Source organism: Nicotiana tomentosiformis, chromosome 3, assembly GCF_000390325.3.
Source record: "Nicotiana tomentosiformis chromosome 3, ASM39032v3, whole genome shotgun sequence".
In the NCBI taxonomy this organism is placed as follows: Eukaryota; Viridiplantae; Streptophyta; class Magnoliopsida; order Solanales; family Solanaceae; genus Nicotiana; species Nicotiana tomentosiformis.
Genome location: NC_090814.1, coordinates 102553353 through 102579374, shown reverse-complemented (window position 1 = coordinate 102579374; position 26022 = coordinate 102553353). Strand labels below are relative to the sequence as shown.

General features: G+C 38.1%; 2 protein-coding genes across 11 annotated transcripts in view; both read right to left on the bottom strand.

The window, feature by feature from the left end:
- Window positions 1–1575: 1575 nt before the first annotated feature.
- Window positions 1576–26022, bottom strand: part of LOC104104991 (long chain base biosynthesis protein 2a) — a 142432-nt gene continuing 117985 nt past the window's right edge. The window contains exon 10 of the mRNA XM_070197358.1: window positions 1576–1816. Within this exon, the coding sequence (XP_070053459.1) occupies window positions 1713–1816 (104 nt within the window). The 3' untranslated portion in view covers window positions 1576–1712. The remainder of the gene's footprint in view (window positions 1817–26022) is intronic.
- LOC104121698 (GDP-Man:Man(3)GlcNAc(2)-PP-Dol alpha-1,2-mannosyltransferase-like) overlaps window positions 2266–26022 on the bottom strand; it is a 33188-nt gene continuing 9431 nt past the window's right edge. The window contains exons 1-9 of one of the 10 annotated variants that reach the window (XM_070197367.1): window positions 17969–18094; window positions 16058–16524; window positions 14682–14903; window positions 9285–9388; window positions 9051–9206; window positions 8147–8256; window positions 7826–8059; window positions 3547–3709; window positions 2266–2534 (exon numbers count right to left, since the gene is read on the bottom strand). In XM_070197367.1, coding sequence (XP_070053468.1) covers window positions 2438–2534; window positions 3547–3709; window positions 7826–8059; window positions 8147–8256; window positions 9051–9055 — 609 coding nt within the window. In that variant the 5' untranslated portion in view covers window positions 9056–9206; window positions 9285–9388; window positions 14682–14903; window positions 16058–16524; window positions 17969–18094 and the 3' untranslated portion in view covers window positions 2266–2437. The other 9 variants (XM_070197368.1, XM_070197361.1, XM_070197362.1 and 6 more) reach the window with 9 other exon arrangements.

The window sequence follows — 26022 nt, the reverse complement described above, 5'->3', positions numbered from 1 at the left end:
TTATTTTTTTTCTTTTTGTTACGTAAAAATCATTCAACTTTGTGTTCATTAATCAAAAGTCATTTTTCTTTCTTTTGTTACACAAAAATTATTTTACTTTGCTCTATTTATCACAAAAGTCATCTTGGCCAGATTTTATAATACTTTTACTTGAAAAGTTTATTATGTACTTGACATTATAAATTCTCTCATTTATGTAATACCTTATATATTATATACTATATAATATATTTTTACCTAGGTATTTTACTTATAATTAAAAATACTTTAAATTATTTTATTTATTATTTTTATAATATATCCATACATCTAATTTTTTTTCATGGCACTCAATTTGTTTAATCATATTCTAACATGAACATATTTTAAATATAAAAATGATAAAAAAAATATTTAATTTTTAATATTTATTTAAAATAATAGAAACAGATTTGTTTAACAAATCATAGTTGTTTTATAGTCAATAGAAATTTTTAAAGAAGTTTCAAAGATATTTGTCTTTAATATTAAGCTTTTTAAAGCTTAACTTGTTAATATTATTTATTTGAAAGTATTAATATGATGTGTCATTTTGCCGAATATGAGTATTTTGTTTATTAAATTAATGGGTATGGCTTGGCTGATTAATCAATGAGCTTTGATTTTTTAATTTTCATTAAACATATTTTATTAAGCATGATTAAGAACGTGGACTTAAGATTTGTTCACGGTAATGTTACTGACAAATTTAATAATGCTACATATATATCTTGAAAATCAATATTAAGAAAAATTAAATTTATGAATATATTATAAAATAATAAATAAAATAATATTAAGTTATTTTAATTATAAGAAAAATCCGTGGGTAAAAATAAATTATATAACATATAATATAGAAGGTATTACATAAATGAGAAAATTTATAATGTCAAGGGCATAATGGACTTTTCAGGTGAAAGGTTTGAAAAATATGGTCAAAGTAATTATTGTGATAACTAGAACGATTTTTGTGTAACAAAAAAAAAGTGAATTTTGGGTAATAAACACAAAGTTAAATGACTTTTACGTAATTAAAAAAAAAAAACTTTTGGGTAATGAACACAAAATTGAATGACCATCCTTAAATTTACTCCCAAAACCCCCTCTTCCAAACCAAAAATAAATGGAGAATATGTGACACGCCGTAGCTCAAACCTAGCTGCTCCTTTTACAAGAATAAGGATTCATCCTCAGTTTGTAAGTAATGCTTTAGTTCAAAACTGTCTACACTAAAAATCTTTCTAAAGTGCAAGTGGTAACTCATTGCACTATGGTTATGCAAAAGGTTATCCGGAGAGCAATTAGTGCCAACAAAATAAAGGGCAGTGCACTAAGCTCCCGTTATGCACGAGATCCGGGAAAAGGGTTAGACCACAAGAGTCTATTGTAGGCAGCCTTACCGTGCATTTTTGCAAGAGACTGTTTCCACGGTCGAACCCGTGATTAGTGCCGATAAAAACTAGGTGGCCAAAAGTAAAAGGGTTGCTGGAAAAGCAACCATCCCTATGGCCACCTAAAATAACAGTAAAGGAAGCATATTCCAAGATAAGAACGAAAGTTGTAAATTTAACGCTAACCAATCTGTAAAAGTATGAGCCTGCAATGATAAGAGAAGAAATTGTACATTCTGTCTAGAGACACTACCCTTGAAAAAGTACGTGTTTTTGCAGGATAGTAGAGCATGATGTGAATCAATGGGGAATCATTGTCCCCCAGGACCTCAAAACCCATCTTCTGCAGTACTTCTGATGGAAAATATTGCTATTGTCGCGTATGCGTGCTAGTTTCTGAGCCCCTAAATAAAAACAACAAAGTTGCTCTAATGATCAGTACACAACTTTTTACTATCCCGGTGTTCAGATGCCATTACAATTATAACAAAGTGCAAAATAGGAGTAAATTTTGACAGTCAAAGTTTCTGACCTCTACTAGATCTTCACCTTTGTTGCGCAGCTGGAGGTGATATTGATGTGGCATACAGATGAGCTGGGCAAGTGTTGTACTTCAAATATTCAATAAGTTCCTGAAGATATTCGAACTTCTATATAGCTCTCTAGTCTACGCAATTTGTTCATTCATCAAGTATAAACCGTTTCAACAAAGCGGTGCATAAAGCACAGTATTACATCTCATCATCCATCTTGACACACGCACACATCTATATAGCCACAGAAGAAAACAGATTATACTAGTATTATTTTTTTCATCAAAAACATATTTTTTTAACATTATAAACCGTTCGTCTGGGGTTAATATATTGGTTATTTCAATACAAAGTTTCAGTCCGATTCTGATTACAACTACTGTATATTACATACAAAACGTAGAAATAGATGTACAGAAACAATTTGTAAATATTTTAAAATGTATTCAGAAGAACTAATGAATTATACTAAGGTAGTTTAAGATTGATATATTAGTGTCGGGGGCTGGAAGAGTCTGCTCGGCTTTGACGTTTCTTCTTGCATCTCCAGGCAACTTGTACTGGCCGCCGCCCATATGGAGATTTATACCTGAAATATGGCTTCTTTACATATTTTACATGCTACTATAAAGACTATCAGCTATTTATTAAATAGTGTCCAAGCTGAAAGATGGGAAAAAAGATAAAGAGCATCAAACAACAAGAAAACAAATATAGAGAATAGCATCATAAATCTTCTTCCTCCAATTTAAAGCTTTACATCTAACTCCAGCCACTGATCCGTCCATGATACCAGCAAATCCATTGCAATCTCGCGTCAACCCCCCTCCCACAGACACACACAAACCACCAAAAAAAACATCCCTCAAAGCAAAATATGAACATAGAAGAGAGCGAAAAACTTCCACAAGGTAATGCTTCAAGCCTATGATATGTCAGAAAAGGGAAATGCGGAGCAGAAACAAAGAGACAAGAAATAAGGGAAACAGGGCATTCTGTTATGAGGAAGAAGAGGGACAGAAGTATAGGATAGCTTAGAAAGACAACATAGCATTCCACAAAGTTTTGAACAAATAAGATGATAACTTCCTCCAGTTGGTGTTGAGTCTCCCACATCAGCTAAGGGATGGGGGAATTGGTCTCTTTATATGGCTTGGGCAATCCTCACCTCATGAGCTAGCTTTTGGGGTTGAGTTAGTCGCAACGTCCATTTCTTTATCAGTTGGAGAGAATACAAGTATACTAGACTAAGTGTCGTTGTTCTAGTTCTGCAGAATGATAAAGATTATGGTTTTGCTGGTGGTCAGGAAAGTAGAAAGAAACTGGAATGGGTTTTAATTAGTGACATTAGCTTGAGTAAAGGCTCAATGACTTGAACTACCACCTAACTTGAAAACATATACATGTAAATCTGACATGATCAACTCCAGAGAGGCCCTTCTAGTTGATCTTCTCATATTTCGTCTACTTTACAAATCTGATACTATAGGTAGAGCCATGAAAAATCAATGCCACGTTATTTTGTTTATCACCATGTATCGAGTGTTTTCAACAAAACAAATAAATGGATTGGAGATTCAGTAGCTATAAATTTAAATTACCTTATGGCACCTTGAACACGTAGACTACTCGAGAATCTTGCGAAAAGATTGGTGACTTCTTTAAGATCTGCAGCGCGTAATATAAAGGCTTCAACATTTGTTAGGCACCTAACTAGTCTGTTGCTCAGCAATCTGTGTCCTGGAATTCTGATCTTTTTCCCATCTGCAAGGACAGAATGAAAAGCGACGATAAGAAATCATTACAATATGTATTTCAAATTCACAACTTTATCTCTTCCAAGACTGGAAAAATTACTTGGAGCTTATCAAAGTTTTAGACAGCCCACTGGTAGACTAAAGGCAGCAAAAGTTTTAAGCTTTAACCACTCTTCATATGGTTTTCAATTATATTCAATAAAAAATTGTGTAAGCTTAACTTCATTAAACAGGGAAGTCACCTCTGTGATTAGACTGATTGAAAGTTCACAGCAAATACTTATCTGAAAACCAAAACCATCAAATGTAGACACATAAACCACATACTTATTGACACTGACATTCTTATGACCACTGAATGTCCATCCTCTCAACACCAAAAATTTCGACAAAATCCAACTTTTGACATTTCCAGTTTATCTAGTCTGGTGCAAGAGAGCCAAAACTTGGTGAACCATATATGATATAAAGCTTCCAAATGATAAAACAGAAAAGAAGGGGGGGGGGGGGGTGCGGTTTCTAGTTTGTATATCGGCTTTATATCAAGCACAAGACAAGAAAAACATCAATCCAGGGACGTTTGCATTATAGTTATGTCGTATAGACTTCATATTCTAAACATTTGTCCTAGTATAAGACCAAAATAAGAACAAGAAAAAAGAGTTGTTCCATAAGGAAGGACAATATCCAGAAGTCCAGCAAGACTCTGATAAGTTGGATTTTTACCAATTTATTCTGGACTTTACTTGCACTTGTCATGTCTTTTGAGTGATAATTATTGCCAAATCTTATGACTTTTGTATGGTTTCAGAAAATAATGTGCTGACAAGGTGGAAGAGTCCAAAAGATGGAAAAAACAACGACACCAATTGGTGGGTTTCAAGAGGCACATTGTTCCTGTCGAATATTAGGCACCCCACTTATCTCTTCCGAGTTGGATCAAACATTGCCAAAAGCTTGCAGAGAAAACCTTAGGTAGAATACGAACTTGATCAAATACGGAATCCAGAGTGACTAAAGATGGTAAGCTTGTTTTGTTTGGTATCTACACATTGGTTTAGGCTCTTCATATTGCCTAAACAGAAGCAGGTTATCAGAGCTATCTCACAACTGTTCCAATAATACTGCTATTCTTAATCAAATTTGGAATATTTCTGAAAAGGATTCTTAGTGCAATTAATGGGTGCATTTTCAGTGTTAACTTAGAAATAAGAATTTACAGGCAGTCTCAGATCCTCATAATTGCTCATGGTGTTAAATCCTGCAACTAGAGTACTAGACTTTTTATTCATTATCAAATTGCACATGATTGTGATATTTCTGTATGGTATAATTCTTCGCATTCTTTAGGACCATGGCACGAGGTTTTCTCTCCTAATTGCTGCAACAGTCATATTTGACTCTAAAATAACCGATTTGACTGTGGAGTATGGGCAGCATTAACCAACCAGAATCAAAAAAAATGCTCAACTAGTCAACTTTGGTGGAGCTTCTAACGGTTCATTTACCATCAATAATGCCATAAAGCAGAGACCTCTAACTTGGACTACAGTGCTTTGTTTCGCAATACGCATTTGAAGGATGGATTCATTCTTTGGCTTGCTATTCTAGATAGACTTAAGCATTACTCAAAAGTTGAAAATTGTGGACACTGAAAGTTGTTTGTGTATCAAACACCCTGAAAATGTACCCATCTGGCAGCATCTCTTACAACAGAGGCTAGTACATAGAGATATTTGCCTTTGGCCGGAGAACTCAATTGGTTGATTCGAGTACTAAACGGAGAGAACTGCGCAGCTGTATCCTGAGGTACTCTTTATTTGCCTGTGGGCAGTTGGCCTTGGAAGCTCATCTGGAAAACAAAATTACCCCCCAAAGTTATATGTCATAGCTGGACTGCATTGAAGGAAGCGTGTCTCACTCAAGATAATCTTTGCAAAAGGAGCATTCCCATAGTTAATAGATGCTATATGTGCCGGCAGGATTTTCAAACAAACAGACATCTATTTTTGCATTGCCCAGTTGCTACAGACATCTGGAATATTTTCCCTTCAGTTTTAGGATTCAACTGGGTGATGCCAGAGAGTATTAAAGATGCTTATAGTAGCTGGAGTCTATGGAAAGTTGGTAAATCCATCAGCAGGATCTGGAAAATGATTCCTGGATGTATTTTTTGGGCTATTTGGACAGAAAGGAATAGAAGATGTTTTGAGGATTTAGCAACTCCAAATTACTCCTTGATGGCTAATTGTATAGTTTTGTTATATAGCTGGAGTAACCTCTCCCCTATTAGCTCCCCCAAATTATTTTTGGATTTTGTTAGCTCCCTAACACTAGCATAGGACCATCTGTACAGAGCTAACATATCATCTTTTGTATTAGCACCTGGACAGTGCTCTTTTGCATCTTCTTGATGCTTTTTATAATATCTTTTACTTCATCAAAAAAAAGGTACTCTTCCGGTGGCAATTTACTTCCTATGACAGGAGTGGAAGGAATTGAAGAGTGCTTCAAAATTAAGCCCGCCCAACTACAACCCCTTTTATCTGTGATCCAAGAGAAATTGAATACTTGCCACAAATCTAGAACTAGAGTAGAGATAAGTGGGAGATGAACTAAAGTTTGGGCTTTCCTCTACACATTTTCAATGTGTAAAGAGTATCCAGTCGGAGCTCCATTGTATTTATTTGTGTGGGAGAGAGAGAGAGAGCGTAGTAAACTACCAGTTCAGACCACAATGCCTCACGGAGGACAAAGTTGAGCAATCTTTTCGTGTATAGCAGCATGTAAATTTCTACCATGTCTAGAATTATATCAACAATGGGATATTAAAAGTGTAAAGCAAGAATTGGTTATACAAGAAAAGAGAGGGAAAGAAAGAAGCATACTGTTGCTGAAAGCCCCCAAAGACTTGGAAACAGCTACTGTCTCCTCCCTTATTCTGGTTCCTCAAATGAGGAGTTGAAGACCCTACCATGAAAAGTGCTGGACAGTGGAGACTGCAGAAATTAACGGTCGCTGAGGAACAGTGTAATCAGCACTGGTGCACTTGGAACACTGCTTCTTCTTCACTTGCAAAATGTATGGTGCACATGGGGGCCCCGATATTATCCTCCACTATATTTTTCCTAATGGGATCTGAATTTCTATGATCTTACTGTTTCCCATGAACATAAAACCAACCAACAAATACATAAGCTACTGTTTTCCTTTTTTATTTTTGGTCTCAGAAAAGAAAGTCATTTCTAAAAGTGTATATGGAAATTAAGATATTAAACTTAAAATTTTACAACAATAAGTCAATAACAACATACCCAGTATTACCCCACACCGTGGGGTCAAACTTAAAATTTTACATGTAAATGAAAATTAAATTCAGAAGTGTTAGAAGCTTTTATTTATTCACTATGATAAACTTTTTTCCTTGTCAGACATATATAATTTCCACCGTTAATTTCATTTATTCACTGAAAAACTATATGAGAAGTATGTATAATCCATTTTTTGGGCAACATCCATCTTTTATTATTGTCAAGTAACTCCAGTTATTGCCAAGGAAACTGTCCAAGAAAAACATGTTAGACCAAATTCTTCCAAAAACTTATCATTCTTTCTTTTAATAAATAAATCCCCCTCCTCCCCACCTTCCCAACAATAAATAAAAATGAAAACGAATTCTCGGATATGCTTAATGCATGAACATCACAGCAAAACTGATTGAAAAATTTACAGCTCCTAAGAAAATACGTAGCTGCACAAAATTCAACATGAATTAAAGATAGAATTGAATTTTTTTTCGCCAGACAGACATTAGACCCATAAATATTATTCCCTTCATCTGTAACGCCCCGCTGTGCCAGTATATATGACTATCTACTTTAGCTAAACCTAAAGAAAGGAGGACCATCTCTTTTATTCTAACTGCCAAATCAGAGGCAAACTTTTTTCCTGTAATTAGTAACTTCAAGGCTAAGTTACTGACAAAGTATAAATACAATCTAAAGTAAAATTTATAAGAAAAAGGAAAACCAGAAAAAGACAAGATAGGACAAAGTTTAAGTATGTTGCAACAAAATTCATCTCTTGTATTTATGGAAACAAAGATTTTGTAATCATTTGGTACCATCACAAAAGATTGGTCGCACAGCAGCCTTAAAATCTTCATAAAACCTTTGCTCTGAGAACATGGAGGCTCGCTTCCTCGCAGCAGCAGCTATCTCCAGCCTCTCATTCTCTGGCATCTTAATGACTTCAATAATGGCTTCAGCATATTCCTCTATGCTCTGGGCAAGGAACCCAGTCTGCTTCGAATCTTCTAGTAACACAATATCCATCCTTGGGCCAGCTGAATTATGTGCTGAACGAAACCGACAAACTTGAAGTCAACCAAATAAGTCATATACTCAAATACAGAACAAGAGAGAAACCACATAACATGACTAACCAATTGGTATCACGCCAGCAGCCATGTATTCAACTACACTTATGCCAAAGTGCCCATCTGTCATGGAATGGATTCCAGCTACAGCACCACCCAAAAGTGTGACCAAATCACTGCACCAACAAAGATTAAAAAACAAAAATGAAGATTTTTCACCATGGTAATCATGTATTAAATTGACGGAAATGGATAATCTACCAAAACATTTCACATTCTATGTCTAAACACAGAGCTAACAGAACTACCAAGATATCCAATCCAGTGGGGTAAGCAATTTACACGCATGCATAAATATATTTCCTCTTTGTGTATTACATTACCTGAACACCAGATGCCCTGTCAAAGCGGAAGCTGCGGGTTCGAGCCCCGTAAGTCCCGATGGATCCAATAAATATATCAATAAATCTCTCCCTTTTTATGAATTTTATGAAGGGGACCGGGGGCAGAACTTCATTGTCAAAGCATTCCTAGAGCTCCTCGTAAGGCTTGTTGGAAAACCCATTGTCGGACTTGATTAATCGCCCTTTGTTGTTCAAACTGAATCGTTTCGTTTTTGTAATTTTCTAATTGTTCCAAAGTCTTATAAGTTGAATTAATCAAATTCAATTTTTCTCGTTCTATTTCGGAGTATCCATTCACTCAAAACTGCTCGGCTTCGGTTTCTACTTTCCGTAAGTGAGAACGAGCCTTTTCGAGTGCAATTTTTATTTATTTTTTCAAAAAGCACTCCTCTTTTTTCATTATTTTTTCCGGGGGGGGGGAGGGCTGCTAGCCGACGCAATAAAAAGCCCATCCCTAATGAATAGCTTCAAGCAATTAAAGAAAAGTTGTGGTCCTAAAAATTCAGTAAAATCATGCCTTGGAGTTAAAGAATTTCAGACAAACAAAATGGAGTTGTACCACTAACCACATTCAGTTTAATAGCTAGGTCCTTCAGATTTTGCAACCTTTTCTCATCTGCTTCATTCCTACAACTACCCACTAATTGGATAATCGGCCTTGGCAGATCTTGGTCTAACTTCTTGATGGCAACTGCAAATGCCTCAAGTTGGAGAGGGTGTGCCTAACTCACAGAAAAACCAAGTTTTACAAGAGTTCAATATTGCAATATACCTTGAAACACCTGCAAAAGTATGGGTACCTTGATTTCTACAAGGACCACACAAAAATGCCTATCTTCTCTGGACGGAACTGAGCCACAGATACTATCTTCGGAGGCTTCATTGACTTTTCCAGTGGAAGCGCCTGTCAAGAGCAGTGTCAAGTTTTTTGTTTATATTTGCCATGCAAAAATGCAATTGCTTACCATCCATCCCAGACTGAACAGAAGAATTAATAAGACCTTCTAAAAAAGGAATACAGTAATTTCCCACAATATTCAACAAAATCACGAGTCATGAAAGTCCAAATAAGGATTGAGAGGAGAAATTTGTCTGAAAGTTACACTCAGTCCTACTTTCGTCATATACTTCATTAATGCAAAAATGAAGGACAGCACAATAGTAAAATTATTAACCACAACTTATTAATTTAATCAAATCTACAGAAAAAAGGGAAAGCATAAAAACTTTAGGCGTCAGGAGGAGGAAGAAGGATTATATTAACACCAAAAGAGTTAAAGAATCCAGACCTGAAGCATTATCATATTCAGTCCCTTGGATATATAATTATGGAAGACCCACTAATGCATCTAGATGTACACTTTCATGGAGAAGTGGAATAACATCTTGCCATTATATCTTCTTACGACTGCCAGTTAGTGAATGACCACATTAATTTGGAAAAAAGATGCGCATACATGTCACAAGGTCAGCTGATAAAATTGTTAATATTAGTAGGTGTGAGAAGGCACGGGAGAAAATATGTTATTGATATTGGATGATAAATACAATACAAGAGGCCCCTATTTATAGCTATACACTACAAGGAGATATTACTCCTCTTCCAATGTGGGACAAGACTACACTATACATATCTATAAACTAACACTCCCCCTCAAGCCGGTGCATACACATCATATGTACCGAGCTTGTTACACATGTAACTAATACGAGAACCAGTAAGAGACTTAGTGAAAATATCTGCTAGTTGATCATTCGACTTTACAAACTTTGTAACAATATCTCCTGAAAGTATTTTTTCTCTGACAAAGTGACAGTCGATCTCAATGTGTTTAGTCCTCTCATGGAACACCGGATTTGACGCAATATGAAGAGCAGCTTGGTTATCACACACTAGTTCCATCTTGCTGATTTCTCCGAACTTTAACTCCTTGAGCAACTGCTTGACCCAAACTAACTCACACGTCGCCATAGCCATGGCCCGATTTTCGGCTTCGGCGCTAGATCGAGCAACTACATTCTGTTTCTTGCTCTTCCACGAGACCAAATAACCTCCTACTAGAACACAATATCCAGACGTAGAACGTCTATCAAAAGGTGATCCTGCCCAATCAACATCTGTGTACCCAACAATCTGCTCGTGGCCTCGATCCTCAAATAGTAATCCCTTGCCTGGAGCTGACTTTATATACCGAAGAATGCGAACAACTGCATCCCAGTGACTATCACATGGAGAATCCATAAACTGACTTACAACACTCACCGGAAAAGAAATGTCAGGTCTAGTCACTGTGAGGTAATTCAATTTGCCAACCAACCTCCTATATCTCGTAGGGTCTCTAAGAGGCTCCCCATGTCCAGGCAGAAGCTTAGCATTCGGATCCATAGGAGAGTCAATAGGTCTGCAACCCATCATTTCAGTCTCCTCAAGAATGTCTAAGGCATACTTCCGCTGTGAAATAACAATACCTGAGCTAGACTGAGCGACCTCAATACCTAGAAAATACTTCAATCTGCCCAGATCCTTAGTCTGGAAGTGCTGAAAGAGATGTTCCTTCAAATTAGTAATACCATCCTGATCATTACCAGTAATAACAATATCATCAACATAAACCACTAGATAAATACACAGATTAGGAGCAGAATGCCGATAAAACACAGAGTGATCAGCCTCACTACGAGTCATGCCGAACTCCTGAATAATTATGCTGAACTTACCAAACCAAGCTCGAGGGGACTGTTTCAAACCATATAGTGACCTGCGCAATCTGCACACACAACCATTAAACTCCCCTGAGCAACAAAACCAGGTGGTTGCTCCATATAAACTTCTTCCTCAAGATCACCGTGGAGAAAAGCATTCTTAATGTCTAACTGATAAAGAGGCCAATGACGTACAACAGCCATGGACAAAAAGAGACGAATAGATGCTACTTTAGCCACGGGAGAGAAAGTATCACTATAATCAAGCCCAAAAATCTGAGTATATCCTTTTGCAACAAGACGAGCCTTAAGCCGATCAATCTGGCCATCCGGGCCGACTTTGACTGCATAAACCCAACGACAACCAACAGTAGACTTACCTGCAGGAAGAGGAACAAGCTCCCAAGTGTCACTCGCATGTAAAGCAGACATCTCGTCAATCATAGCATGTCGCCATCCTGGATGAGATAGTGCCTCACCTGTAGACTTAGGGATAGAAACAGTGGACAAAGAAGATATAAAAGCATAATGTGGTGACGACAGACGATGATAACTTAAACCGACATAGTGGGGATTAGGATTAAGTGTGGATCGTACACCTTTGCGGAGTGCAATTGGTTGACTAAGAGGAGACAAGTCCGCAGTAGGTGCAGAATCTGATGCGGGGCGTGAATCACCTGGGCCTGATGCTGGATGTGGACGACGATGATAAGTCAAGAATGGTGGAGCTGCAGAAGGTTGAACTGGATTATGTGGAGGAACTGGAGCTATAGCTGGTGGAGCTACAACCGGAGCTGTAGGTGGTGGAACTGGAGCTATAGGTGCTAGAGCTACAACTGGAGCTATAGGTGGTGGAGCTACAACTGGAGCTGTAGGTGGTGGAGCTGGAGTGACTGAATCTCCAAAAGATGAAACTGGTAGTACCTCAAAAATATCTAAGTGATGACCTGAACCTGTGAAGTATGATTGGGTTTCAAAGAAGGTAACATCAGCGGACATAAGGTACCGCTGGAGGTCAGGAGAGTAGCATTGATACCCCTTTTGTGTTCTCGAGAAACCCAGAAATACGCACTTAAGAGCACGAGGAGCTAACTTATATGTTCCTGGAGTAAGGTTATGGACAAAACAAGTGCTTCCAAAGATACGGGGTGGAAGAGAGAACAAAGGTAAATGGGGAAACATGACAGAGAATGGAACTTGGTTCTGGATAGCTGAAGATGGCATACGATTAATAAGATAGCAAGATGTAAGAACGGCATCCCCAAAAACGCAACGGAGCATGAGATTGTATGAGTAGGGTACGAGCAGTTTCAATAAGATGTCTATTCTTTCTTTCAGCTACCCCATTTTGTTGAGATGTGTACGGACAAGATGTTTGATGAATAATCCCATGAGATTTCATAAACTGCTGAAATGGGGAAGACAAATACTCTCGGGCATTATCACTACGAAATGTGCGAATAGAAACCCCAAATTGATTTTGAATTTCAGCGTGGAAGGTCTGGAAAATAGAAAACAGCTCATATCGATTTTTTATCAAAAATATCCAAGTGCACCTGGAATAATCATCAATGAAACTGACAAAGTAGCGGAATCCTAAGGTGGAACTGACCCGACTAGGACCCCAAATATCTGAATGGACTAAAGTAAAAGGTGACTCTGCTCGATTATCAAGACGTCGAGGAAAATGGGAGCGGGTATGCTTACCGAGCTGACATGACTCACACTCTAGAGCTGACAAGTGAGATAAACCAGATACCATTTTCTGAAGTTTTGACAAACTGGGATGTCCCAGCCGTTTATGTAATAAATCTGGTGAATCAGTAACAGGACAAGTTGTAGAAGGAAGACAAGATGTGAGTCCATATGATTTAGCAAGGATAAGGTAATAAAGTCCGTTTGATTCACGTCCGGTACCAATGATCCGCCCCGTACTGCGTTCCTGTATAAAAACATGGTCATCAAGAAATAAAACAGCGCATTTAAGTGATTTGGCTAAGCGACTAACAGCTATGAGATTAAAAGGACTATTGGGAACATAAAGGACTGAATCTAAAGGTAAGGAAGGAAGTGGGCTTGCTTGACCTATTGCAGTTGCCATGGTTTGAGACCCATTGGCCATTGTGACTTTTGGAAGAGATTGAGAATACGAAATAGTAGTGAAAAGAGATTTGTTACCAGAAATATGATCTGATGCACCTGAATCAATGACCCAAAACTCAGAGGATGAAGATTGGGAGAAACAAGTCACGCTATTACCTGTTTGAACAACAGAAGCTATCTCAGAAGATGTCTGCTTACATGCTTTATAATGAAGGAACTCAATATACTCTGCTAAAGAAACCATCCGGCTATTCAAAGCATCGGTTCCCATGTCGCTACAATTTGTAGTAGTAGGGTAAACTTGAAATAGTGGAAATAAGTAACTCCTGTGAGAAAACTAAAGAAATAGCTTGAAAAACACTGTTTACAGCAGGAAAACAGAATACTGTTCTGTGCCGGAACACTGTTCACGCCGGAAACACTGTAGCTCGCCGGAAAATTCCAAAGTTGTCGGAATTTGTTGTAACCAGGATGGATAGACTCGGAATTCCTTTGCGAGCAAGCTGTCCTGAAGAAATATTTTCAAAAAAATCGCCAGGAAGGTCACTGTTCACGCCGGAAAAATATAAAAGTGGCCGGAATTTGATTTGAATTAGATGGGTGGGCTCGGAATTTTGAGGAGAACACACTGTCCTGAAGAAGCTTCGCGAAAAAATGGCCGGAAAGTGGCCGGAACCCTCGCCGGAAAAGTTGTTGCCGGCGCGTGGAGGAGCATGGCGGCTTTTCTGCCGGATAAAATTTCAGGGGTTGGTAGTCGGAGGGTGATCTACCTCGTAGTGGTGTTGGTTTTAGCACAACACCAACAGAAAGTGACTTTCACTTAGACAAGCCTTAGGTCACCGGAAAAATTACACGATGACTAAGTTCTTTCTTCCCGGTTAACGCTGGAATGACGCACGGCGATCTTTTCTCACTAATGCTCTGATACCATGTGAGAAGGCACGGGAGAAAATATGTTATTGATATTGGATGATAAATACAATACAAGAGGCCCCTATTTATAGCTATACACTACAAGGAGATATTACTCCTCTTCCAATGTGGGACAAGACTACACTATACATATCTATAAACTAACAGTAGGCAAAGAAAAAAGACACAAGCAGATCAACAGTTCCTCATACGGGCCTTAGGCACCACTTAAGTTGACAGACAATGACAAAGGCTCGCCAAACTAAGCATGGCCTTTTCCTTTTTGTTTGAATAGCCCATTCTCATTTTTCTTCAACAAGGTAGACCAACGTTTAGGTGCTTAGTAACGGAAACTTCCATCAAAATGACTAATTGACTTGTTATCATGAAATTCTACAGATGACAGATTTTTACAATTTACAACACAAAAAGAAAAAGGGAAAGATATCATATAGATGGCATATGCTGATATGTAGTACCTCTTGGCAATCAAGGAATCATTGTTGTACATTGAACTGCGCCCACGAACACGGGATAGCATGTCTAAACTGATAGTTGGATAATGAGTATAGGAAAAAACTTTGCATCCAAATACACGGGCAACTGGATAAGTAAAAGCATATCCACTAGTATCAAAGTAATATAAAGGTGTATATTTGCACAAAGCTTTGACCAATCATTGTAAACTGCAGATGGACCACCTGATGTAAACTGCAGGAAATCAGTAATCTTGAGCAAAATGACATTGAATGTCAATATATTGAAGTTTCGAAAGAATAACTACATTATTCAGCAATTATCTGGACAGGGTATTATATGTGTTTGTGATTACCACCGTCAAACATATACCAGTAATAAACCATCAAAAAGAGGAATATAAGATGCAGCAATACAGGTAAAAGGAGAAGAAGGAATATATAATACAGATATCTCAAAGCAGCTACAAACTAACATAAATAAATATTAGAATTCAAAAGAATAGGAGTGTATTCCTGATGCTACAATAAAGAATGTTGAGGAGGATTTCAATGCCTTATCAGGGATAGAAGAAGCACAAAGACTACGTGATACTGTTGAAATTAGTGTTGTCAAAGGCAAAAAGCCTTAAAAAGCGTTCTAGTTCTATCGGGAATTTAAGTGCAAAGCGCAACTAAAGTGTGAGCTTTAGTAAAAAAAGGCGCAACGGAGGAGGAAAAAAATACATATTTAATGTAAGAAAAAAGTAACAACTTTATTCATAATGATTTACTTAACAATTGATATAGCTTCATGCCAATCATATTAATTGTTTACTAGCGCTCTATTCAAGATAGAATTAATGGGCAATGAGGCGTACGCCTTAGTGCCTTGCCTAAACTGAAACGCAGCTTAAGTGAGGCAAAGCGCCTAGCCCGAGCTTCTATGAGCTTCAGGGCTTAAGCGCCCTCAAATGAGCCTTTGACGACCTGGGAGTTCCCTTGATAACTAAAACACTTGATACTAATGGTGGAGCTTGGGCGTGGATGGGGGGAGGGGAAGAAGATGAAGAAACGAGAGCAAAAGTGAAAAAGGAAGTTGTTTGTTTAGCTAAACAGAAAGCAAATGTGACAACATTTTATTTTGTGACTTAATGATTGATAGTATTCTAGTTTAATACTACTTTCACAACTTTTAAGAATTTAAATCCGTTATACTTTCAAATTTATTGACATTTCCTATCAAAGTATAACTTTTCAACCATCACTTTGATATTATTCCACTGTCGCTGATAAAATATGCAAGTCAAATAGATATCCCTAGAGTTCATTTCAAGTCAAACTCTATCATGAAAAATGAAATAACGGAAATAATAGCATGTACGCAGAGAAAAACACACCGAGAAGTAAAGGGTACCTTAGGAGGGTGGATTAATTTGACTCCAAATCGATCAAGGGCACGGCCAGTAAGGCTGTCGGGAGAAGCATCATGATCTCCTGTATATATGACACAATCTAGATTTGGGTTTTCATCTTGGATGGCTTTCACAGCGCACCACAAGACTCGTTCTCCACCACCTCCGTCATTGGTGTATGGGTGGAAGACCACAACAGCCTTCTTTCTATTTCTCCAGCCATTGATTACCATTAACAATAATCTTACTGCTTGAGCAATTACCACCGTTACAGCAATAACAGCACTGAGCATAAGCCAATATCCCATATTTCTTCCCCCTCTTGCAGTTCTCTGAAACGTGTTTTTATCAAATTACACTGCTTTCACAATAGGTTGTTGAAGTCACTGATTCTTTAGGCTTTTTTTCTCTAAAATGAAATTGAAGATCCTTGACTAACACGGATTTAGCTTCTGAAATAGAATTATATCAAAAGATCAGAGTGCATAATATGCAAAAATAAAATAAACAAATAAATACATAAAGAAAGAAAGATATAGATAGATATCTTTGGATCAACAAATGGGATCCTAAAAATGCAAAAAATAAATAGAAAGAAAGAGTTTGCAGCTAAATGGATAATGAAAAACAAATAGAAAATAAACTTAAAAATTTAAAGCTTGCTAAAATTTTACAATAAAAAAGAAAGACAAAGAAGACTTAAGCAAAAATCACAGTGGTGGATCAAGGTGTTCGCCACAGCAGATTCCTTTTTTTTGTTTTTTTTAAAACTGTGGTTTCCGGTCCAGCTTGCGCCCACCTTGACTAATTTCTCGACTAATTCCATGGGGTACCTGCCACCTCCCACCAGCAACAGGTACCAGGTAACTCTATCCATCAAGGCTTGGATAGATGGGAAGAAATCACCTAGTGTTTTTTGCCTCCGCTGGGATTTGAACATGAGACCTCATGGTTCTCACTCACTTCATTGACCACTAGCCACAACCTTGGGTGCAGATTCTATTAAGACAACAACTTCAAATCAACAAGCAACAATGATTGGATCAAGTTAACAAGTAAAATATATTTTCAGAAAAGTAATTTTCTCCAAATTTCGTTCTTTTTATTCTAGTCATTACAAATATCTCTTTTTTAATCCAAATAAAACTAAATAATCTCTCCGAAAAACTCTATTTTGGAGATTTTCCTTTAACTTTTGAATACTTCACTCTTGATAAGATAATCACTAAAAGTCGCCAAGCAACAAATTAATAGGAAAATAAAAAGTTTATGACCTAAGAAGCAAAATCGAGTTGGTGTCAAGGCCAGCTTGTGCGCACCACCACCAGTTCCATGGGATACCTGCTACCTCCCACCAACAACAAGTATTACGTAACTTTATCCACCAAGGCTCGGACATATGGGAGAAATCACTTAGTGTTTTTTTATCTCCGCTGAGATTTGAACCTTAGAGTTCATGGTTCTCAACCCAATTCATTGACCACTAAGCGACACCCTTGGGTGCAGAAGCAAAATCTACATAATGAGTATAGTATTACTTATTCAGGAAGTCCGTAACTCTCATAATTTACTTATCTAAGCCATCCATGATTATCAAATAATACGTTCTAATTCATTTAAATTCCAATGTGAAGTTACTTAAAAGCTGTTGTAAGCTAAGAAACATGAATTTCACTAATTAAATGACAAAGAACGTCTCCTGTAACCCAATAACAAATTAACAAATAGAAATTCACTGTAAGTTCGTAAATCATAACTAGCAATTCACTTTCACAAAATCAGAGTATTCAATGTTCCTTAATCATTCTCCAATTGAAAAAAAACGAAGCAAAAACTCAAAAACAAAAAGAGAAGATCAAGTAAAAAAGTTTAGAAGAGAGGAAAAGAAGAAGATACCTAGCCGAAGGCGCACTAGCAATAAGAGCGAGCCGATCGGCGGTTCTAATCCTGGTGGAGACTGTATGGAACCAGCAACTTTGGAAAACAGGTAAACTGTCAAAAATGCCCTTCTTCCACTTATTAAATCACAAAAATTGCCACTAACTTATTTTTAGTATCAAAAATGCATCTCCTTCCATCTATTGTATCACAATTGTCATTAACATTATTTTTTGGATTAAAAATAAAAAAAATAATAACGCAAAAGGCCCCTATAAGAACTTTATGACCAAAATGTTTCCTTTTTAAATATATACTAGTAGTATTTATACTCGCGCGTTGTACGGAGAATATTAAATATAATATTACTATATCAACTGATAAATATTGATGCAATATAATATAAAAACATATGAGTAATAATATAATTAATAGGTTGAAAAGTTGCCTGATTTGATAAATATATATCCCTAGGAGAATATTTTAGGCGACCAAGAAATCTTTCTATGGTACAAATTTCATTTATATATTGTTCGTAATAATTATCACAATTTGTGAGAATGCTGAAATATACTGGCATAATTGGATCAAATAGAAATTTTGAGAATAATAGATTTTTTTATTAAGAAGATGTTTTTTTATTTTATTAAGAAGATGTTTTTTTTTTATTAAGAAGATTTTGATGATGGAATAAAGGGCAATTTCTTTTTAAGACGTGGGTTTTGGGTCAGATGTTTCTAGGAATTGTCAAAATTTATCAATAATTTTATTGAGTGATATTATTTAAATTATTTTTCCAATTAATTCAATTTATAAATATCCTAACATTAAGTCTAATTTCCTCCTTTAATATATATTTTTTTTACTGCTATATTTGATTAGTAGATAATATTACTATATAAACCCGTCAAATGGCTTTTTATTATGTTGCCACATGGCTTACTATGGTGTCTTTGCCTGTCTTATTACATATAGATAGATGTTTAAATTCAAATTCAAAAACACTAACTAGTTATTAACAACACATAGTGCATGATTTGTTTTTTAAAAAAAAATAAATTCAAAAGATACTAATTATTACTTAATTTAACTAATTTAGTCCTAAAATTGCCAAGTGACTTTTTATTATGTTGCCACTTGGCTTACTATAGTGTCTTTGTCTCTTCTATTATATATAGATAGATTTTTTTTATTGTTATATTTGATTAGTAGATAATATTACTATATAAACCTGTTAAGTGACTTTTTATTATGTTGCCACTTGGCTTACTATGGTGTCTTTGGCTCTCTTATTGTATTCTATCTTATAGATAGATAGATAGATAGATAGATAGATAGATAGATAGATAATTAAATTCAAATTCAAAAAGAGTAACTAATTATTAACAACACATAGTGTATAATTTATTTATTTTAAAATTTAAAATAAAAAAAAAAAACTAATTATTACCTAACTTAACTAATTTTGTCCTAACATTGCCAAGTGGCTTTTTATTATGTTGCCACTTGGCTTATTATGGTGTCTTTGCCTCTCAAATTATATATAGATAGATTACTATGTTGCTTGCAATTATTTCAAATTAGACTTGTCTTCTATATTTAAATCTAATTCAAAAAGAGTAACTAAATATTAATAATAAACAATACATAATTTAATTTTTTAAAAATTTAAATTAAAAAAGAGAGTAATTATTACCTAACCTAACTAACTTTGACCTAAAATTTCCAAGTTGCTTTTTATTATGTTTGCACTTGGCTTACTATGGTGTCTTTGCCTCTCTTATTATATATAGAGGAGATGTTTAAATTCAAATTCAAAAACAGTAACTAATTATTAACAACACATAGTGCATAATTTTTTTAAAAAAAAATTAAATTCAAAAAGATACTAATTATTACTTAATTTAACTAATTTTATCCTAAAATTGTCAACTAACTTTTTATTATGTTGTCACTTGGCTTACTATAGTGTCTTTGTCTCTCCTATTATATATAGATAGATTTTTTTTATTGTTATATTTGATTAGTAGATAATATAACTATATAAACCCGTCAAGTGGCTTTTTATTATGTTGTCCCTTGGCTTACTATGGTGTCTTTGTGTAACGACCAGGCCGGTCGTTTCGAGAGTTATAACCTCGTTTTCCCCATTCCTACTTCTTTTTGTGTTATTCAGCTATATTATGTTATATCGGGTTAGTTGGTTCGAGTCCGGAAGGAACTCGGAGTGAAATGAGACACTTAGTCTCATAATTGAAAATTTTAAGTTAGAAAAGTGGACCGGATATGGACCTACGTGTAAACGACCTTGGATTTGAATTTTGATGATTCCAATAGCTCCGTATGGTGATTTTGGGCTTAGGAGCGTGTCCGGAATATTATTTGGAAGTCCGTAGAGGAATTAGGCTTGAAATGCCGAAAGTTTTATTTTTGAGAAGTTTGACCGGGGGTTGACTTTTTGATATCGGGGTCGAAATCCGATTCTGAAAATTGAAATACCTCTGTTATGTCATTTAGGACTTGTGTGCAAAATTCATCATTTTTGCTCACCTTTGCATTGAGCCTTTGTTTGAAAAACTGTTGGAAAAATGTCTTTAAATGATTTTTTACTGGAACTGGGTTTAAACGAGATGTTTGATTCAAATCCTGATTTTTTTAAGAGCATGTGGTATTTTACTGAGATTTCCTGATATGAACGTTATATGCTTTATTGCTCGGCACTACTGCTCAGTCTTTATTTATTGTTGTTACTTACTGAGTTGGCGTACTCACGTTATTCCTTGCACCTTGTGTGCAGATCCAGGTGTAGCTGGACACGGTAGCGGTTATTGAGTGTTTTGGTTGCAGATTTTTCTTGGAGATAGCAAGGTATTTGTTTGGCGATCGCAGCGCCTGCTCTTCTCCCTCTTATCTTCCTCTAGTTGTATTTAGCTATTTTCCGGGCTGAGTTAACCTTGATATTGGAACTTAGAAATTTGGAAATAAAATTTGTAGATTTGAGGGTCGAGTTAAGGTCGAATTTTGGTAAAATTGGTATGGGTAGACTCGTGGTTGAATGGGCTTTCGGATTTTGTAACTTTTGTCGGGTTCCGAGACGTGGGCCCCACGGGCGATTTTTGAGCTAATTTTCGGATTTTTATGGAAAAATCATTATTATCTTGTGGAATTAATTCCAATGAATTTTATTGACTGAAACGAATTATTTGTGACTAGATTCGAGGCATTCGGAGGCCGATTTGCGAGGCAAACGCATAGCAGAGTAAAAAGTTTCACGTTTTGAGGTAAGTAACGATTGTAAATCTAGTCATGAGGGTATGAAACCCCGGATTTTGTATCATTCTACTATTTTTTTGTGACGCACATGCTAGGTGACGGGCGTGTGGGCGTGCACTGTTGGGGATTTGTGACTTGGTCCGTCCCGTAGCAACTGTAAAGTTGCATACTTTGTTGAAACCATTGATACTTATATGTTTTAGAAAGATTTTCTGTAAATTGGGTTGAATGCCATGTTTGGACCTTGCGCCAATGCTGTTTGGACCCTTAGGGGCTGTTTCTTACCATCCTCTCACTGTTTTCGATTGAAAATCTATACTCAGTCATGTTTATACTTATTTACCGCATAACTCAGTTTTATGACTCTATTTTGATGCATATAAATGTTTTGGGCCTAATGCCCTGTTTTACTGAAATGCCCGAGTGGCCTGATTTGTGAGGATGAGTGTGGATTAGAGCTGCCCGCCTGCAGCATACTTTATGACTGAGTGAGGCCGAGGGCCTGATTTGTGAGGATGACTGTGGATCGGGGCTGCCCGCCTGCAGCATATTTTATTATTATCGCACGTGAAATGTACGTGCAGATTATAGCGCTTGGGCTGAAGGAGCCTCTCCGGAGTCTGTACACACCCCCAGTGAGCGCAGGTACCTACTGAGTGCGAGTGCCGAGTGCCGAGTGTTGAGTGACTGGGAGGCAAGAGTGATTGTGAGGTATGCCGGAGTGGCAAGAGTGATTGTGAGGTATGCCCGAGGGGCTTTATATGAGTGATGTTTTGCCCGATCAGGGGTAGGTCAGGCACGTTTCTATGCTCTCCCTGCCAGACCAGATGCTATTGCTTCAGTTGTTGTGATTACAGGTATTGTCTCAGTTTGCCACAGAGATGCCTCAGTATTATTTGACCCTGGTTCCACGTATTCATATGTTTCCTCGTATTTCACTCATTTTCTGGATATGCCCCGTGAGTCCTTAGTTTTATCTGTACATGTATCTACTCCTGTGGGCGATACTATTATTGTAGACCACGTATATCGATCATGAGTGGTGACTAAGGGGGGTCTGGAGACCCGAGTAGATCTAATGTTGCTCAGTATGGTTGACTTTGATGTGATATTGGGTATGGATTGGTTATCTCCATGTCATGCTGTTCTAGATTGTCACGCTAAGACGGTGACGTTGGCTATGCCGGGAATTCCGAGGGTTGAGTGGAGCGGTTCTGTAGATTATGTACCAAGTAGGGTGATTTCATATTTGAAGGCTCAGCGCATGGTTGAGAAGGGTTGCCTATCTTATTTGGCTTTTGTGAGGGATGTTAGTGCAGAGACTCCTGTCATTTATTCTATTCCGGTGGTACGTTGATTTTCCGGATGTGTTTCCTGCAGACCTACCGGGCATGCCGCCTGACAGGGATATTGACTTTGGTATTGATTTGGTGCCGGGCACTCAGCCCATTTCTATTCCACCGTATCGTATGGCACCGGCGGAGTTGAAGGAATTGAAAGAACAGCTTCAGGAACTCCTTGATAATGGGTTTATTCGGCCTAGTGTGTCACCTTGGGGTGCACCGGTTCTATTTGTGAAGAAGAAGGATGGTTCCGTAAAAATGTGTATTGATTACAGGCAGTTGAACAAGGTCACAGTCAAGAACAAGTATCCTTTGCCTCGCATTGATGATTTATTCGACCAGCTTCAGGGAGCGAGGGTGTTCTCCAAGATTGATTTGAGGTCCGGTTATCACCAGCTGAAGATTCGGGATTCAGATATTCTCAAGACAGCTTTCAGAACCCGATATGGCCATTATGAGTTCCTGGTGATGTCTTTTGGCTGACCAATGCCCCAGCAGCGTTCATGCATCTGATGAACAGTGTATTCCAGCCCTATTTGGACTCATTCGTCGTTGTATTCATTGACGACATCCTGGTGTACTCTCGTAGCCAGGAAGAGCACGCTCAGCATTTGAGGGTTGTTTTGCAGAGATTGAGGGAGGAGAAGCTTTATGCAAAGTTCTCTAAATGTGAATTTTGGCTCAGTTCAGTAGCATTCTTGGGGCACGTGGTGTCCAGTGAGGGTATTCAGGTGGATCCGAAGAAGATAGAGGCGGTGCAGAGTTGGCCCAGACCGTCCTCAGCCACGGAGATTAGGAGCTTTCTTGGTTTGGCGGGTTACTACCATCGCTTTGTGGAGGGATTTTCATCTATTGCATCGCCTTTGACCAAATTGACCCAAAAGAGTGCTCCATTCAGGTGGTCGGATGAATGTGAGGAGAGCTTTCAGAAGCTCAAGAATGCTTTGACCACAGCTCCAGTGTTAGTTTTGCCATCAGCTTCAGGTTCTTACACCGTGTATTGTGATGCCTCGAGGATAGGCATTGGTTGTGTTTTGATGCAGGAGGGTAGGGTAATTGTCTATGCCTCGCGCCAGTTGAAGACCCATGAGAATAACTATCCTGTCCATGATCTTGAGCTAGCAGCCATTGTTCACACCTTGAAGATTTGGCGTCATTATTTGTATGGGGTTCATTGTGAGATCTATACTGATCACCGGAGTCTGCAGTATCTGTTAAAGCAGAAGGATCTTAATTTGCGTCAGCGGAGATGGTTGGAGCTTCTTAATGACTATGATATAACTATTTTGTACCATCCGGGGAAGGCCAATGTGGTGGCCGATGCTTTGAGTCGACGGGCAGAGAGTTTGGGGAGTTTAGTATATCTTCCAGCAGCAGAGAGACCTTTGGCATTAGATGTTCATACCTTAGCAGGCCAGCTTGTCAGATTGGATATTTCGGAGCCTAGTCGAGTATTGGCTTGTGTGGTCTCCAGGTCTTCTCTTTATGACCGTATCAGGGAGCGTCAGTTTGATGACCCCCACTTGCTCGTTCTTCAGGACAGGGTTCGGAGAGGTGATGCTAGGGATGTGACTATTGATGATGACGGCGTGCTGAGAATGCAGGGCCGGATATGTGTGCCTAATGTAGATGGGCTTCGAGAGTTGATTCTTGAGGAGGCCTACAGCTCGCGGTATTCCATCCATCCGGGTGCCGCGAAGATGTACCAGGATTTGAGGCAGCACTATTGGTGGAGGCGGATGAAGGAGGATATAGTTGGGTTTGTGGCTCGGTGTCTCAACTGTCAGCACGTTAAGTATGAGCATCAGTGACCGGGTGGTTTGCTTCAGAGATTAAAGATCCCAGAGTGGAAGTGAAAGCGGGTCACTATGGATTTTGTAGTTGGGCTTCCACGGACTTCGAGGAAGTTCGACGCTATTTGGGTTATTGTGGATCGGTTGACCAAGTCCGCGCACTTCATTCCAGTCGGTACTACTTACTCTTCAGAGCGGTTGGCTGAGGTTTACATCCGAGAGATCGTTCGCCTGCATGGTGTCCCAATTTCCATCATTTCAGATAGGGGTACTCAGTTCACATCGCAGTTTTGGAAGGCCGTGCAGCGAGAGTTGGGTACTCAGGTTGAGTTAAGCACAGCTTTTCACCCTCAGACGGACGGGCAGTCCGAGCGCACCATTCAGATATTGGAGGACATGTTGCGTGCATATGTCATTGACTTTGGGGGTTCATAGGACCAGTTTCTGCCACTCGCGGAGTTTGCATATAAAAACAGTTATCAGTCGAGCATTCAGATGGCTCCGTACGAGGCTTTGTATGGGAGGAGATGTAGATCTCCGGTTGGATGGTTTGAGCCGGGTGAGGCTAAACTCTTAGGTACAGACTTGGTTCAGGACGCATCCAGAGAAGGAGGATGTAACGACCCGGTCGGTCGTTTCGAGAGTTATAACCCTGTTTTTCCCATTCCTACTTCTTTTTGTGTTATTCAGCTATATTATGTTATATCGGGTTAGTTGGTTCGAGTCCGAAAGGAACTCGGAGTGAAACGAGACACTTAGTCTCATAATTGAAAATTTTAAGTTAGAAAAATGGATCGGATATGGACCTATGTGTAAACGACCTCGGATTTGAATTTTGATGATTCCAATAGCTCCGTATGGTGATTTTGGGCGTAATAGCGTGTCCGGAATATTATTTGGAAGTCCGTAGAGGAATTAGGCTTGAAATGCGAAAGTTTTATTTTTGAGAAGTTTGACCGGGGGTTTGACTTTTTGATATCGGGGTCGGAATCCGATTCTGAAAATTGAAATACCACTGTTATGTCATTTAGGACTTGTGTGCAAAATTTGAGGTCAATCGGACGTGATTTGATAGGTTCCGGAGTTGTTTGTAGCAATTAAAAATTTTAAAGTTCATTAGGCTTGAATTGGGGTGTAATTCATGGTTTTAGCGTTGTTTGAGGTGATTTGAAGATTCGACTAAGTTCGTATAATGTTTTAGGACTTGTTGGTATATTTGGTTGAGGTCCCGAGGGCCTCGGGTGAGTTTCAGATGGTTAACGGATCAAAAATTGAACTAGAACAGCAGCTGCAATTTCCTTCTGTTAGAAATTGCTTCTGCCCAGAAATCGAACCCAGATGTGAGCCCATATCGAACTCAGGGTTGAGGGCCAGATCGAGCTCAGGGTCGAGGGCCACGATCGAAGCCATGATCGAGCCCAGAGTCGAGGGCCACGATCGAAGGCATGATCGAGCCTAGGGTCGAGAGTCACGGTCGTAGGCCGGGTCGAAGACATAATCGAGGGCCAGGATCTAGGGGCAGGACCGAGGACCAGGATCGAGGACTTCGATCGAAGGCCAAGATCGAGGCAGAGCCGAGGTTGTTTGGGCAGAATTATAAAAACAGGGACTTCGTCCCATTTGCCATTTTTGACAAATTGGAGCTTGAGCAGAGACGATTTTT